Source organism: Crassostrea angulata, chromosome 5 (genome assembly GCF_025612915.1).
Source record: "Crassostrea angulata isolate pt1a10 chromosome 5, ASM2561291v2, whole genome shotgun sequence".
NCBI lineage: Eukaryota > Metazoa > Mollusca > Bivalvia > Ostreida > Ostreidae > Magallana > Magallana angulata.
This window is the reverse complement of record NC_069115.1, coordinates 5,749,028-5,764,734: the sequence shown is the minus strand read 5'-3', so window position 1 is coordinate 5,764,734 and position 15,707 is coordinate 5,749,028. Positions and strand designations below refer to the sequence as shown.

General features: G+C 35.2%; 2 protein-coding genes across 2 annotated transcripts; both read left to right on the top strand.

Moving 5' to 3' along the window:
• The first annotated feature begins 7,139 nt into the window (after positions 1-7,139).
• LOC128183695 (arginine kinase-like) lies at positions 7,140-8,631 on the top strand. Its single transcript, XM_052852808.1, has 2 exons — positions 7,140-7,290; positions 8,363-8,631. Exons 1-2 carry the CDS (start codon positions 7,140-7,142, stop codon positions 8,629-8,631), a joined length of 420 nt encoding a protein of 139 aa, XP_052708768.1.
• Positions 8,632-9,029: 398 nt separating this feature from the next.
• On the top strand, positions 9,030-15,299 carry LOC128185724 (arginine kinase-like). The gene is made up of 6 exons (XM_052855360.1): positions 9,030-9,189; positions 10,508-10,767; positions 11,819-11,967; positions 13,360-13,525; positions 13,821-14,001; positions 14,991-15,299. Exons 1-6 carry the CDS (start codon positions 9,042-9,044, stop codon positions 15,140-15,142), a joined length of 1,056 nt encoding a protein of 351 aa, XP_052711320.1. The 5' UTR covers positions 9,030-9,041; the 3' UTR covers positions 15,143-15,299.
• Positions 15,300-15,707: the final 408 nt, after the last annotated feature.

Sequence of the window (15,707 nt, the reverse complement as noted above, 5' to 3'; positions counted from 1 at the left end):
AAAGGGGGCTCTCAAAAGCGGGCTTCATGTCGGCAATGGTATAGCTCATTAGACAGTCTTCTTGTACTGTATTTTTTTTTAATTTCAAGGTGAACATTTTCAAGATCATTAAAATCATTTGTACTGTTTTGTAGCAATCACATCCTCTCGGTCCCTTCCGGAAAGCTTATAAACACATATCCGAGGTTGTTTTGTAAGCTTGAAGGTAGTTAAGATTAAGCTAGCTATTTATTATACTTTTAAAATTAACTTGGCTACTCTTACTTTTCCGCATTAACAATGAAACACAAAACTTCAGACTATGCATATGTGGATGATAAAGCAAAATTAACATGGTACAATTTATCTACTGTACCGTATTCCCATAATGCCTTATTGTGAAGTCGAACATGCGTATTCCAGTAAAAATGACTACGCTAGCAATCGCAACTTCTCGGGCCTTTCCGGCTGAGCTCGAAAACATTACCAAATGTTTGAATTTCATACAAAATGGGGTTGCTTCCTATTAAAATAAGTATCGGCTAGACAGCTTTGTGTATCGCTTCTGTGGTATATTTTGACTTTAATTATGAAGTCTAGATCACATCTAAACAGATCGTAAAATGTGTTGTATCTATGCATGTATCAGGGTTTTTTTTTATATGGGGGGTTTCATGGACATTGGAGGTTTTTTTCTGAGCCTGCCGGAAAGGCCCAAGAACTGGCGATTGCGTTGCTAGCGCTAGCAATGGCTGTAAATTGATCAATGAAAGTCACGTGATCAACGTACTGTTTTCCCTTAACTGTAAAAGTGGGTATTCCTAATTCGCCATAGTAAGTGCCAATGTGAATTTAGACGATGTGGGAACTTATTATCAGAACCACTTTGTTTGACTTTTTCCCATAGCGTCACTTTGAATTCTGTCAGATACGTACGTCTTGCATAAACAATGCCCGCCCCTTTACCACAAAGTTCGTATTGGTTGATTCAGCTTACCGCTGATTGGCTGCTGGTACAGACTAAATTATGCATGAATAGAACAACAACTTACAAGAGAATGGAATATTCACCAGGGTACTCATGAATGTCGGAATTGTGGTATTTTTCGAAAGTGTACACTTGTGACAAAACATAGATACGGTTCATTTAGCTGTAGCTCTACAAGGAAAATTTGGGTTAGACTATATATAGCTACAATGCATACGATTCTTACAAAAAACTTTAGAGCAGTTTTCGGCGCACGCAAAATACGATAGTTTTGAACAGAATACATGTAACATTATATCATATACCATTATGTGAAAATAATTTATTTAAAATATTTTTCATTTAGTTTACTACTGTAATAGTTGTCGCTTTACTTGCCCCAAACTTTCTCCTAATAAACAACCTTTAGGCTAATCTATCAGGAAAAAGGATCTAAAGCCGTTATTTTTATACGTAAACAAACAAACAACTGTATGGAACTGGTGATCGACGGTTCAGAGAAGAGTGAAGTAATGACATCAACGTTAAAATGTATGAGGGTGCGGTAAGAAACGGATAGCTAAGATGGCTCAGTCCAGACGCACATGAACCCCTTTCACTCTCCACTTCCGTCTCAAGTTCTTTCGCATCATCGTTCAAGTCATTAATTGACTCTCGATTGCCAATCAAAAGGTGTAGAAAACCAGGAATTCATCTCTATCACTTCGACTGCCATTAATGACACTAAACATCTAATTAGGTGTAATATTGTTGGTATAGTAATACTGGTTCACTGTATCACCATTTATTTCAAATTGTTTGTTCTTAATTAAGTATGAGTAATGCCCCATTCATACGACGAACGTTTGCTAATTTGTGCAAATTAACACATGAGTAAATTTACACATATAAGTAAAAGTTTATTTGCTAAGCGTTTAGACGAGATTTATTTACCCTAAGTAAATCATCAAATTGTCATTAAAAATAAGGCGATGGACAAATTTCAAACGTGAATTTTTACAAAAGCGGTATTCTTTTAGAATTTGGATATAGGACTAGCTTCTGCGTGTTCCTAAATCAAGGAAATTTGACAACTGATTGGTACAACAGAACAGTTTAAAAGTTAAAAAAAAATTTAACGCAGTAGGGAAAATTGTTAAAATTATGTGAAAAGTTGGACAATGGTTCGGCCCGGCCTAAAAAAATTGTAAAAGAGTCTTTGCAAGTAAGAAAAAACGTAGCTATTGCCATTTTATGGTTAGTGTATCGGACGATTGGAAATCGTTTTGTTGTTACGACAGCATATACATGAATGACGATACACTCGCTTGTGCTCCATTCTTGCATTATAAAAGACGGTAATTGCAGGACAGTCTCATCTACTTGCTTTGCTGAATAGGTCCCACTATTGTATTATAGTAGATGATTTCATAGATAAACCTACGTATTGACTGTGTACGTTTTGCAGAATTCTAAAAAATTAAAAAACAGGGGTTGGTTTTGCATTGATGATCGTTTGTTTTGCGTCGGTCTCTGTTGATTTTGCAAGAGAATGTTGATTTTGTTTTACGCTGGTCTGTTTGTATTTTTGCTTGTTTTTAAAAATAAGTTGTTCGTTTTGCATTAACGTCTTTTTTACCCTTTCAATCGAATACACTTTTTACTGGCAATTTATTAATTTGTTAAAAGAATTATGCTTCCTTTGATGATTCATGAGGGTTACAAATGTAGAGATCATTGCAGAAGAAAAAATTACATAAACATCCCACATTCAGTTTTAATTAAAGCTAAGTCGTTTTCATTTTTTTTTTGGGCATAGATTTAGGGTTAGTGGAACTTTTTATAATTAGTGTACTTTAATTAAAAATATTACTTTTTAATTACAAAAAATACAGACAGACAGAGATAATGACGATGGGTAATAACAGGTGATCAACAAACGTTATTCGAACAACTTAATATGGAAGAAAAATATATTTTCTACAAACTAGGTACCAAACAGGCATTGTAAACTATCCCCACCACCATCTCTGTCTTTACCCTAAAGAAAAAATATTGGACCTAAGTAAACATAGAATATGTGATAAAATATAGTCAATATTCTATGGTGTAATTTTCCTACAAACCACATGGAGAAAAATGACCCTAAGGCCGTACTTTCTATGATGTGTTCCAAATATTCTACAAACAAGTTTCTACGTAGAAAATTGACCCCCAGTCAATATTCCACGGGGTGACTTTTCGTCGTTACACCGGCGAGCGATTGTGGCAATTATCCTCGTTGTATCATTGTGACGTTGCCAACCTTACATTAACGTCACCGTTTCCCGATGACGTCGCCAGGGAAGCAACGTTAATGGAAAGCATCCTTACTCATATATTTACATTCAGTGTATATTTGCCCCTTTCTTTGCATTGGAAATCTGCGACGTTCAGTTTTCTTTGAATACACTTTGAAAATTCATGTGTCATGTGCACAATCATAAACGTCTCCACGTGTTTTGAGTATATCTATATTTTTGTAAGATTAAATGAAAGGTTCAGAATTACATAAAAAATTTCTTATGTTGTTTTAGCTCACCTGAGTTGAAAGCTCAAGTGAGCTATTCTGATCACATTTTCTCTGTCGTCCGTCGGTCTGTCCGTCTATCTGTAAACTTTTCACATTTTCAACATCTTCTCAAGAACCACTGAGCCGATCTCAACCAAACTTGGCACAGAGCATTCTTAGGCTAAGGGAATTTGTTGTGAAAATTAAGGACTACGCCCTTTTGCAAAGGGAGATAATTAGGAATTATTGACAAATTTTGAGAAATTTTCAAAAATCTTCTTCTCACGAACTGTTAGGCCAGGAAAGCTGAAACTATTGTGGAAGCATCCTCAGGTAGTGTAGATTTAAAGTTTTGAAAATTATGATCCTCATGGGTAGGGTGGGGCCAATTTGGGAGGTTGACTTTTTACACAGGATCTTTAAAGATCTTCTTCTCAAAAAGCAATCAGCCAGCAAAACTGAAATTAAACGTGTGTGGAAGCATTTTCGCGTAGTGTAAATTCAAAATTGTGAAAAATGACCCTCGGGGGTAGGATGGGGCCACAATGGAGGTCGACTTTTTACATATGACTATCTAGAGTAAATCTGTAAAAATCTTCTTCTCAAGAACCATTTCGCAAGTAAAGTTGAAACTTATGTGGAAACATCCTTAGCTGGCGTTAATTCAAGTTTGTGAGAACCATGACCCTCAGGGGTAGAGTGGGGCTACAATGGGGGGTCAAATATTTACATAAGAATATAAAGAGTAAATCTTTAAAAAATCTTCTTTTCAAGAACCATTTGGCCTGGAAAGCTGAAACTTGTTTGGAAGCATCCTCAGGTAGTGTAAATTCAAGGTTGTGAAAATCATGACTCCCGAGGGTAGGGTGGAGCCACAATGGGGGGGGGGTGAAATTTTACATAGAAATATATAGAGTAAATCTTTAAAAATCTTCTCAAAACCATGCGGCCAAAAAATCTTAAGATGATGTAGAAGCAACCTCAGGAAGTGTTGATTCAAAGTTGTGATAATCGTGACCCTTGGGGTAGGGTGAGGCCACAATGGGGAAGGGGGGGGGGCAAATTTTAACATAGGAATATATAGAATAAATCTTTAAAAATCTTTTTCTCAAGAACAATTTGGACAGGAAAGCTGAAACTTGTTTGAAAGCATTGTCATGTAGTAAGATTTCAAGGTTTTTTTAAATTATGATTCCCGGGAGGTAAAATGGGGTCATATGGGGTGGGGCAAATTTTTACATAGGAATATATAGAAAAATATCTTTAAATCTTTTTCTATAACAACATTTGCCTAGAAAAGCTGTAACTTTAGTAAAAGCAACTTCAGATAGTGTAGATTCAAATTTGTTCAAATCACAATCATTAGGAGTAGTGTGGGGCCATATTGGGGATTCAGTTGTACATAAAAAAACATTTTAGTTATTCACAACAACTGAAATGTTATTATATATGCTTTTACTTATATGCAAGCATTTTTATATATTGCTGATTCTTTAAAATTGTTTAAACTTTGGCCCCTGGACGATTATTGGGCCTCATAAGGGGTTCAAAGTTTGATGTAGGTTTATATCCTGTATATAAACAATGTTAAGGGTCTTTTTGAGAACTGCAATGCTGAATGTGATATGACTATAAAATCATTCTGTTAGAAAAGGGACATGATCATAAATATAAGAATATTCAGGGGGAAACAGATTTTTTTGTACAGGATCTACATTATACCACATTGTCCAGATATTTTGTATTATGACTCCATGAAGCTGATTTAATCATGCCTATTGTTGAGCAGGTGAGCAATGTGGCCCGTGGGCCTCTTGTTTATATTTACTCCATAATAAAAAGTATGTTTCTCTGCATAGTTTCTGGCACTATATTTTTAGTTGCGGAAGCGAAGTAAATAGCATGTTAATATGGCTGTTCCATGTATGTTTCAAACCCTGACTAAGAGCGCAAATAAAGACTTTATAGCGGCGATACACAATATCTTATAAAAATAGACATCAGTATGAAAATATAAGGATATGGATTGAATGCTTTTTTTTATGTTGTCGGTCATCTGACACACCAAGCGGTTCAGACAAACTATCACACCGTCTAACGAGCGCTTTTCAATTCGTCTGCACCGCTTGGTGTGTCATAGGACCGATGACATCCAAAAATTAGCATTCAATGCTTAAATTTTTCAGAACCACTGAATCCAAATAAAGTTTAAAGAGCGGGCATTGCTAACGCTAGACGAAGCTGACAGAACTGATCGTGGCCCTAAATGTAGATGAAAAAAAAAGCACAAAAAGCGGTTCTGGTGATATTTTTAGTACAGGTACTTTCCGTTTAAATACGGGTGTAGGCAAAAAAAAAATTAATAAAATGAGAAAAGGTGTTATATCTCATTTAACTGCATATAGTTATAAAATTATAAATATTCAAAGTCATATATATTTAATGCTTACCTAAAAGGGTCGGGTACTCTACCTTATATGGATAGCATTATTTAACATGTGATAATAATTACGTCAAACAGATTCTCCAATGCACTGAATGAGTCGCAAAGCATGGCGGTCTACTACCTGTTTACGAGTCAACAGACACGCGTGATTTTTGTGTTATACAGAATTATTATTAATTGCTTTCCGGAAAATATGTACCTCTTGCTTTTACTTTAAAAGGTAAAAAAGGAAAATTTACGTACCATAGACTTTGTTCCATGCTAACATTGAAGAACGGTTATTTTTTTTAGATTGTCATCGGTTGCTTCAAAAGTCGATCAGTATCAAAAGTCTGGCAAATATACGCATACAAGTACAAACAGATTTTGATAGGAAAAAACTGCATACTAGTGATTGTTTATTGGTGACTTATTCATTGTACATCAAAAATAAATACAGGTAGCTAAACATTTCTAACATACTTAAATAACCATGGCAATAAAAAACGCAAATATACAAATACATCCCGAATTCCATGCTCTGGTTTTTCTACTTTTAAATTTGCTGCATGTATATGTTTGCGGTCCAGAATAGCATTTGTACCATGTGGATTATGTCCGGGAAATACACATGGGTTTTGAAATGGCATTAAAAATACATGTAAAACGAACACTAGCACTAGAAAAAAAGTTGTGAACGTTAAACATTCTAATTGTTTTTCCTGAAGAAAATTTTTAAAGTGCTTTCTACTGATGTTGTCCCAAACAAGGGATATCGCATGAAAAATGTGCTCAGTGCTTTTAATTTATTAGGACAAACCTTTTCTTTGAACTTTGACGATAAGGCGTTTATATAAGTTGATATAAGACCTCATAAGCATTAGTTTTTTTTAATGTGAGAATAGAAATGAAAGATCAGACATAATTTTCCATCTTTATGTCATAAATTCTGACACAAAAAATTGAAAATAGTTTATAAAGGATAATTCAAAATGGTAAATTATATTTTCAATACGCCTACTATACACTAAAACGTGTAATAACGCATGATGAAAGTACCTTGCAATTCATTACCGGATTGCCATGGTCTGTTGATAAAAGGAAACAGATAGTTAACTGGGTGTGCTGTGTTCCGACCTATTAAATAGTAATTTGAAAAAAAATGTAAACACCATTTTTAAGAAGTGTTGCAGTGATCGTCTCAACACAGCTCTAAGATGTCACTGGAGGAATTGTGGAACACGCTAAAGAATGCAACTGACTGCAAAACTCTGCTGAAGAAACATTTGACCGAAGAAGTTTACCAGCAGCTCAAAGATAGGAAAACAAAGTTCGATGGAACACTCATTCATTGTATTAAGTCATCAGGTACATGTCATTTATTTAAGAAATAAACAACGTGTTTTAGTTAACATGGCGTAGTCATGCTGTAAATTTTGAATTTACCGGGTGGCAGTAAATACAAAATTTACAACTTGACAATAAATTTTGTACTTACTGCTACCCGGTAAATTCAAAATTTAGAACATGACAGCGTCATGAATAGCAATTGCTCTGCTGGTGCTAGTGCATCATGAAAATATGCCAGCAGTTGCTTTTCATAACGCCAAGTTTACTAAATAATTTGTGTTAATTACTTATATTTTATCACCTGTATTAGACCTTGACTTTTAGATATTGCATCATAAATAAATGTTCATTCTGTAATGTAATTTGTTTTACTTTTCAACTAACATAGATTGCCAAAACCGAATAAATGATACGTTATAACAGTTATTTCTTTAAATGTCAATATAAGACATGTTTTAACTGCACCAATTTTAGCAAGTTGAAGAGAAAACACAAGTGTTAAAGAATTGAATGCTTCAGGACAGGGGTGTCCCTAAAAGTAGCAGATCTCAATTTAGTCCTTTGATCAAAACCTTTCAGAACATTTTAGTTTTTCCGGGCAGATCTGCCCTGATGGATTTCTTGGCCAGAATTCTTGCAGAAATAGACCGATCTTCTTTGTTGTTGCAAAAATGATGTTTTAGCCATCCTTGAAGGTTAATTTAATAGTAATTACTCCAATTAAATGAAAAAATAAGTAAATGTATGTATAATAAGATCACATATATTGATCACAGAATTTGCATAATTAAAAACAAATGACAGGTTTCAAACTTTTTATTTGTTGGATGCAGATGATGACGTAGAAGGGGGAGGGTTATGGGGTGGAAAAAGGGAACATCGTTGTTTGGGCATGTTTCAGTATAATATAATCAGCATTATTCCTAGAAGATATATATATATATATATATATATATATATATATATATATATATATATATATATATATATATATATATATATATATATATATATATATATATATATATATATATATATATATATATATATATATATATATATATATATATATATATATATATATATATAGGCTGTAACAACCTGGACGGCGGCTGTGGGATTTTCGCCAGTGACCCCGATGCCTATGAGGTTTTTAAGGAGGTGCTCCACCCAGTCATAAAGGACTACCACAAAGTGTCAGAGATCAAGCACTCAAAACCAGACTTTGGCGATTTTAACAACCTCGGATTTGGCGACCTTGACCCGAGCGGAGATTTCATCGTCTCTACGCGGGTCAGGGTCGGAAGTAGCCACGCCAGCTATGGGTTTCCACCAATGGTCAATGCTGAGGTCAGTTAATAAAGCTAGGTGTGTCGTGTCAAACAGTTTATTTGTCATGTTTGAAACAAGACAAACCCTGTCAGTTTGTCAGTATGATGAACTGTATAAAGAGGTCTCTCTTAAAAAATGACCGTATATTGATGAATAATTTTAACGAAATGCCACTGAACAAGCCATTTTGAGACAAGATGCTAGCAATGGAAAGAATAGCACACTTAGTATACGATTTTGCCAACAATATTAAAAGCACTACTGCAAACATGACCCATTTTCAATATTTAACAAAATTTATTTAAAATATTTTTTAAAAAACGCAAATTACACAATAACCAGGTTAAAATTATTTTACGCGATATCAGTAAAATCTTAAGGTTTTGTTAAGGACGTATAGAAAAAATAGTATATCTCAACTCATAACAATTTCGAAGATGTCGCTGGAGGAATTGTGGAACAAACTGAAGAATGCAACCGACTGCAAGTCTCTGCTGAAGAAACATTTGACCCCAGGGGTTTACCAGCAGCTCAAGGATAAGAAAACAAAGTTCGGTGGAACACTCATCCATTGTATTCAGTCAGGTATGTCATTATGAAGAACAACATGTAAACCATGGAGATTTTAATGCTGCTCTGACCTGTTCTGGATAGGCCAAATTAATGAAATTAATATTTTTCGACATCTCGCATGTAGATTGATTCGATATTAAATTATTCAAGTTTGCATTATTTGATTCTTAAAAATGCATTTTATAAAATTAAGAAATTGATCGGAAAAGAAAGCAAAATTCATTGTTTATGTATATATACCAGTACCTTAGATATAAAAGAAACAGCCAAATCGTCTCCTATAGTCCAATCCACACTTTGCAAAAGTTGTTCCCCTTTGCGGGGTCAACGCAAAGGTCAAAAGGGAAAAAACAACTTTTCCCGTCTTTATGCAACCAAAAATCTGGGCGCCCTGTGACGAAATCTCTTGGAATTTAATTTAATCCTTCGATGTGTGGATTGCCCCAACTTGGGGCACTTTAAATTCACAACGGAAACAGATTTCTAATGTCAAATTACGATGTTACAACCCTCTAAACTACAAAGGCTACTGTGAGAAATGCATGGGTTTTTCCCCAAAGATGGCGGCCAAGGGACATAACTTTTGTAAAGTGTGAATTGGTCTATGGGAATCCGAGTCTGACATGATCATGATGACTATTTCGCGCAGTCCATGAAATTTCTTCGGTTGTTGTAGGTCTCAACCAATGTGTTAAACGCGACATGAAGATTTTAGTCCTGTCAGTTTCCATACAAATCAAATATCAAATATATCTTCATCGACACATTGTTATATCATTTTTCTCTCGTAAAAAAACCACTGGCCAGTCAGAATACATCGCACATTATTTTTAACGTTCGGGTACTTTCATTTCTTTTGCAATTTAAAATCAAGACTTTTACTTCAATTAGCAGTGTATTGAAACATGACAAGCTAAAGGGGGCATTTCAAAAGAAAAATCTTGGGATATTTTCATACTATTTAATAAACGTCGTTTGAACACTGATGTATTTATTAATTTCAAATGATTTATGAAACTGTACTGCTTAGATATCTCAGGACAGCTGACAGATTATAACTTACCAATACCCGAAACAATGCATATATATATATATATATATATATATATATATATATATATATATATATATATATATATATATATATATATATATATATATCTATATCTATATCTATATCTATATCTATATGCCTTATTTAATGCTTATACAGATAATTATCAATGCAATTCTGTTAAGTATGATTCTACACCTTACACAAGACAATGCATACATGCTTATATACAGAAACATACGCACTTTTGAAAACTCTACGTTCACTGAAATATAGGCTGCCAGAACCTGGACAGCGGCTGTGGGATCTACGCCAGTGACCCCGAGGCCTATGACGTGTTTAAGGAGGTGCTCCACCCAGTCATACAGGACTACCACAAAGTGCCCAAGATCAAGCACCCTCAACCAGACTTTGGCGATTTGAACAACCTCGGATTCGGCGACCTTGACCCGAGCGGAGATTTCATCGTCTCTACGCGGATCAGGGTCGGGCGTAGCCACGCAAGCTATGGGTTTCCACCAGTGGTCAATGCCGAGGTCAGTTAATTAAGCTAGGTGTGTTGTATCAAACAGTATACTTGCCATGTTTGAAACAAGACAAAACCCTGTCAGTTTGTCAGTGTGATCATCGATAAGCTGTGCAAAAGAGGTCTCTCTGAAACATAAGACCGAATGAGTTTAAATCTTGGCATTAACCAGTCTAATTAAAATTAGAACTCCCATCCGCTGCCTGTATGGCAGTTTTAATTTTAATTTTGAATTAGATTGGGCATTAACGTACTTTTAGGGTATTCGAAGTATTATAATGGAAATAACAATTTTTATAGATAATTAAGGGAACCGCTTTTTGATTTTGTGTGGTGATGATTTTAGGTGGGGCTCATGGTCAAATCCTATCAGATATGTTCTCTTACAAATGTAGAGACTGTAATGATACTCCCATTTATTTATCATGCAGTCACCGCTTGTGCTCCAAGTGTGTACGTCATATGGTATATACACATCAATTTAGTAATGCATTTTGTGTAATACTGTCTTATTGCAAATTCTGTATTTGCTGCCAGCCCGTTCTAATTTCATTATACGATACATAGTTTATTACAAGTTAATGCGCGGCGCAGGGCTAGGTACTTGTACAGTTACGTATTACTATTGAACACGCCCATTAATTATAGGCAATTGTAATGTGCCAAAATGAAATTACTGAAAACTGCAGAAAAAAAATCGAAATTTGACTTGTAGTTTATTACAAAGACAATGGAAAATGTAAATTATGAATGAATGAATTAATGTTTTATGGTGGATATTAGAGTTATCCAAGAACAATTAACCAACTATTGGGTCGAGTCCTTGTGAAATTGTGTTGTCACGCTTATACCATCCCGCTCTCAGATTTAAAATTTGCTATCGCTTTTAAATTTTTTATGAGAATGAACGTTTTATAAATAAATATTGTATAATTTGAAAAAAGAGTTATAAAGCGAAAATGAGAAGAAAAAACTCAAAAAAACTACACACACGTACATGTATTTATAGGAAATACAAATGAGTTTATTTTTTCATACGTGAATTCTTTATTCCCTGATAGCAATGCAAAGAGATGGAGAAGATTTCTGTTAATGCTTTGAATTCTTTGGAGGGAGAGCTGAAGGGGAAATACTACTCCCTGGAAACCATGACCCCCGAGGAGAACCAGCAGCTCATTGATGACCACTTCATGTTCAAGAATGACGATAGGTACATTGTACATAACCCCAGCGAGATTCGTCGAGACTGAAAAAAATATTTGTCTTTTTCTTTTTCGAGGAGAAGTCGTGTAAAAGATAGACAAATTTTTGGTTAAAAAAACTGCTTAGTTCTCAATAGGGACTAGTATTTAAACCATAAGGCTCACTCGCAGCTCCGCTCTTTCGCCTTTAGGGCAAAGATGGGAAAGTGATAAGGTACGAAGACGAAGGACAGTTCTGTCGCTATTTCGCCTTTGCAACTCCAAACTTTCGTGTTCGAATTTTTTAATGTGTTTAGAGCTCTTTATCCGTTGAAGATGATTTAAGCGATAAAAATGGTGTCTGAAGGATTAAAAAAAAAAAGTTTGAGAAAATCTAAAAAGTTTGTCGTATAATGAAATTCAAATGATTTTGTGTTTATTATGTCAAGATCTATATACAGTGGTGAATGATTTCAGAGCGACCTTTGAGTTGTAGAACCATTATAACGTCATGATTCATTTGATGGACCTTTTTTCCCGTCATAAACGGTTGTAAAGGAATTATGTAGAAAATTAAACAATATCTTGATATTCTATTTGAAATCATTGGAAAAGAATTCCGATACATATATTCAATTTGACATTATTTTAAAGGCCAAGAGCTTGTTAGATACCGTTTTTAAAGAGACTGTAAGCATTCTAGGTAGATGTACATTTCATAAGTCATAATTGGACAAAACTCCGAGATTTGTTACTTATTTCCTTCATGTTTCATTGAAATTGTGTTTATTACAAATTGAGCTCCGGTACACCCTATCAAACAAAGATATTGCTACGAAGCACCATTAAAAGAATTCATATTCTGAATTTTATAAACCTGTTGGCACCTGTCATTTACTAGACCTTGACCTCAAGGTAAGCAGACTGGTCAGTGACAGTCCTAACATTCACTCGAGCGAGTAAGATACCTGTTTATGTAATCGACCGAGACAGAGAACGAGGGAAAAAAGGGGCGAAGGCGAGCGTGCAAAATTGCATGAAAAGTTTTAAATCAAAGATTTTAATTACAATTTAATGTTAAAGTTAAGTTTAAAACTTTTAATGTAATACTACTATCGCTCCTACGCCTTCGCATCTTTGCGCTTCGCGTTTCTTCTTCGCTCTTTCGCCTTTGCAACGCCACACTTTCGCCTTCACACATTTGCATCTTTGCCGTTAAGGCTAGAGAACAAGTGGCCGTAACGAAACACCATGCCCAAAAACTAGTAAACTAATACTAAAACTAATAGTTGGTTCTTGTGCCAAAAAATATGACAGACAGTTGTTTCTTTTGAATGCAAGATTTGCAAATGAGTATTACTCTATTTTTATCTTCTCGGAATTTTTTCCATTATTTTTAAAAGTCATTTCTATTATTACAGGTTTTTACAGGATGCAGGGGGCTACAACGATTGGCCCATTGGCAGAGGGATCTTTTTCAACAACAACAAAACCTTCCTGTGCTGGGTGAATGAGGAGGACCATCTACGTCTGATCTCCATGCAGAAGGGGGGAGACCTCGCCGCCGTCTGGAAACGTCTTATCAATGTTTGTAAACACAGAGAGAGAGAGAGAGAGAGAGAGAGAGAGAGAGAGAGAGAGAGAGATGAACGGACGAACTGACAGAGAGGGGAGCTTAGAGTACTAGTTTATATACACATGTACATGTACACTACATGTAACATATTAAAGAGGATATTCAGTCTTTTTATGTTAACTAATACATGTATTTTTTTAAAAAAAAGTTTTTACTTTGATAATATGTTTACATTTTGAATTTTAACATATTTGATGTTTGGTAAAAACGATTGTCTGCACGCATGCCCCATCTGTTGATTTGCAGGCGATCCAGGAGATGGAGAAGAAGCTGACCTTCGCCCACCACGATCAGCTTGGCTACCTCACCTTCTGTCCCACCAATCTAGGAACCACCTGCCGGGCAAGTGTCCACATCAAAATCCCCAAACTAGCGGCCGAACCCGACTTCAAGGAGTTCTGCGAGAAACTCAACCTTCAGCCTAGAGGTAATTTTGACACCTGAGCAGTCTGTTTAAAATCATTCATTCTTTATTTCTTTAAGCTTTGCAGCTCAGCAGATTTTACAAATTAAACAGAGTACAGTATAGAAGTGGGAATTTTACAGGAGACCCTATTACATTGTACATACATAAATATGAAAAATTGACATAAGTAAAGGCGAAAAGAATCAAAAGAACAAATAAAATCTTCCACTAAATAAAATGGCTAGTAGACGGTTTGATTTTAATCAGGCTGTTTTGATACTTTTCTGTATGTTATAGTCTGTCCCAAATTATTGCTTCCATTAATTGTTGATGGTTTTTAATAAAAATACACATACCTGTGAAAGAAATACAATTGGAATCGCTGGAAGGGAATATATCCAAGATATCTTCATTGAACAATTATCCCTTTTCGCTCATAAAATTTCACAGGAACGAAAACAATCTTCTTACGGAGATTTATAATGGGAAATGTTTACATCTTTTCTCCATTCGGAAGTACTCGGGATACCTCGCGCAATTTTTTAACGTTAGCAACCGGTCTTATTAATGGCTGATGCAATGCAAAATCTCGGTAGACTTTCAATTTTGGGATGTGTATTGAAACCTGAAGTGGTAGAGGGGGCGTTTCAAAACAGATAATCTGGACATTTTTCATATTAGTGGATGAACGTAGTTTGAGCACAAAGGTATTTACTATTATTGAAATATTAAGTAAAAAGTGGTGGAAGGAAAAACTCGGGACAGAGTATAACTATGATTACAAACAATTTTCATACAGGCACTTAAAAGCATCGTGTTTTCATCACTTTAAAGGTAGAGGGGCCAACTGGGTTATAGGTTAACTTTCCCAGACATAAGAAAAAGAAAAGATTTAGACAGGAGGAGGGGCCAGCCCTCCACCTCCCCCGCGTCTACGCGCCTATCATATAAAGAAGAAGAACAAATACAGTATTCTTTAAGAAATAGAATATATATTTTTCTTATATAAGGAATCCACGGAGAGCACACGGAGAGTGTGGGAGGAGTGTATGATATTTCCAACAAGCGCCGCCTGGGATTGAGTGAAATTGAGGCTATTCAGGAAATGAGGCGCGGAGTGGAAGAAATCATCAAGCGTGAGAAGGCATTGCAGGGAAAGTAAAAGAAAAAACCAAATATAGTCTTGGAAATTGTTCTGAACTGTGATATCTTTTATTTTATTCTGTCATTTTATTTCGTAAATTATCTATATTCAATTGTTTTCGATTTATCAAATTTTCGTTATACAAGTTATTTGATGTTGTAAATAAACTATGACCAAAAATAAGGAGATTGAAGTGAATTTTATGAACCGATTAAACAAAAGTATAAACTGTAAGCAATCTGTCAATGTTAGTGATATACCGGTATGAGTGATATTTGGCGAGGGTTTAAAAAACGTGAGAGCGCGCCAGGCTGCCATGGTTGAATCACATGGGCATCGTATCCACTCTACTCTCCATGTCACAGAGAGTAGAGTGGATCATACGATGCCCCTATGATTGGTCATTATCAATTCATTGTAGTTTCGTACATGCAGTTGTTCTTTGAAGGAATCCCATGATTTAAATTTTTAACACAATCAACCCTTTGATTTTGAAAAATCGTGGCTTCTATTTTTTGTTTATCTAAGTACAATACAATAGGTGTATGGACGTCAGAAAATGGGCTGCTTTGTTCACGTACTC

Coding starts and splice junctions, on each gene's coding strand:
- LOC128183695 (XM_052852808.1), top strand. CDS start 7,140: ATGTCACTGGAGGAATTGTGGAACACGCTAAAGAATGCAACTGACTGC. Junction 7,291..8,362: donor TCATTGTATTAAGTCATCAG/GTACATGTCATT, acceptor ATATATATATAG/GCTGTAACAACCTGGACGGC.
- LOC128185724 (XM_052855360.1), top strand. CDS start 9,042: ATGTCGCTGGAGGAATTGTGGAACAAACTGAAGAATGCAACCGACTGC. Junction 10,768..11,818: donor CACCAGTGGTCAATGCCGAG/GTCAGTTAATTA, acceptor ATTCCCTGATAG/CAATGCAAAGAGATGGAGAA. Junction 13,526..13,820: donor TCTGGAAACGTCTTATCAAT/GTTTGTAAACAC, acceptor GTTGATTTGCAG/GCGATCCAGGAGATGGAGAA.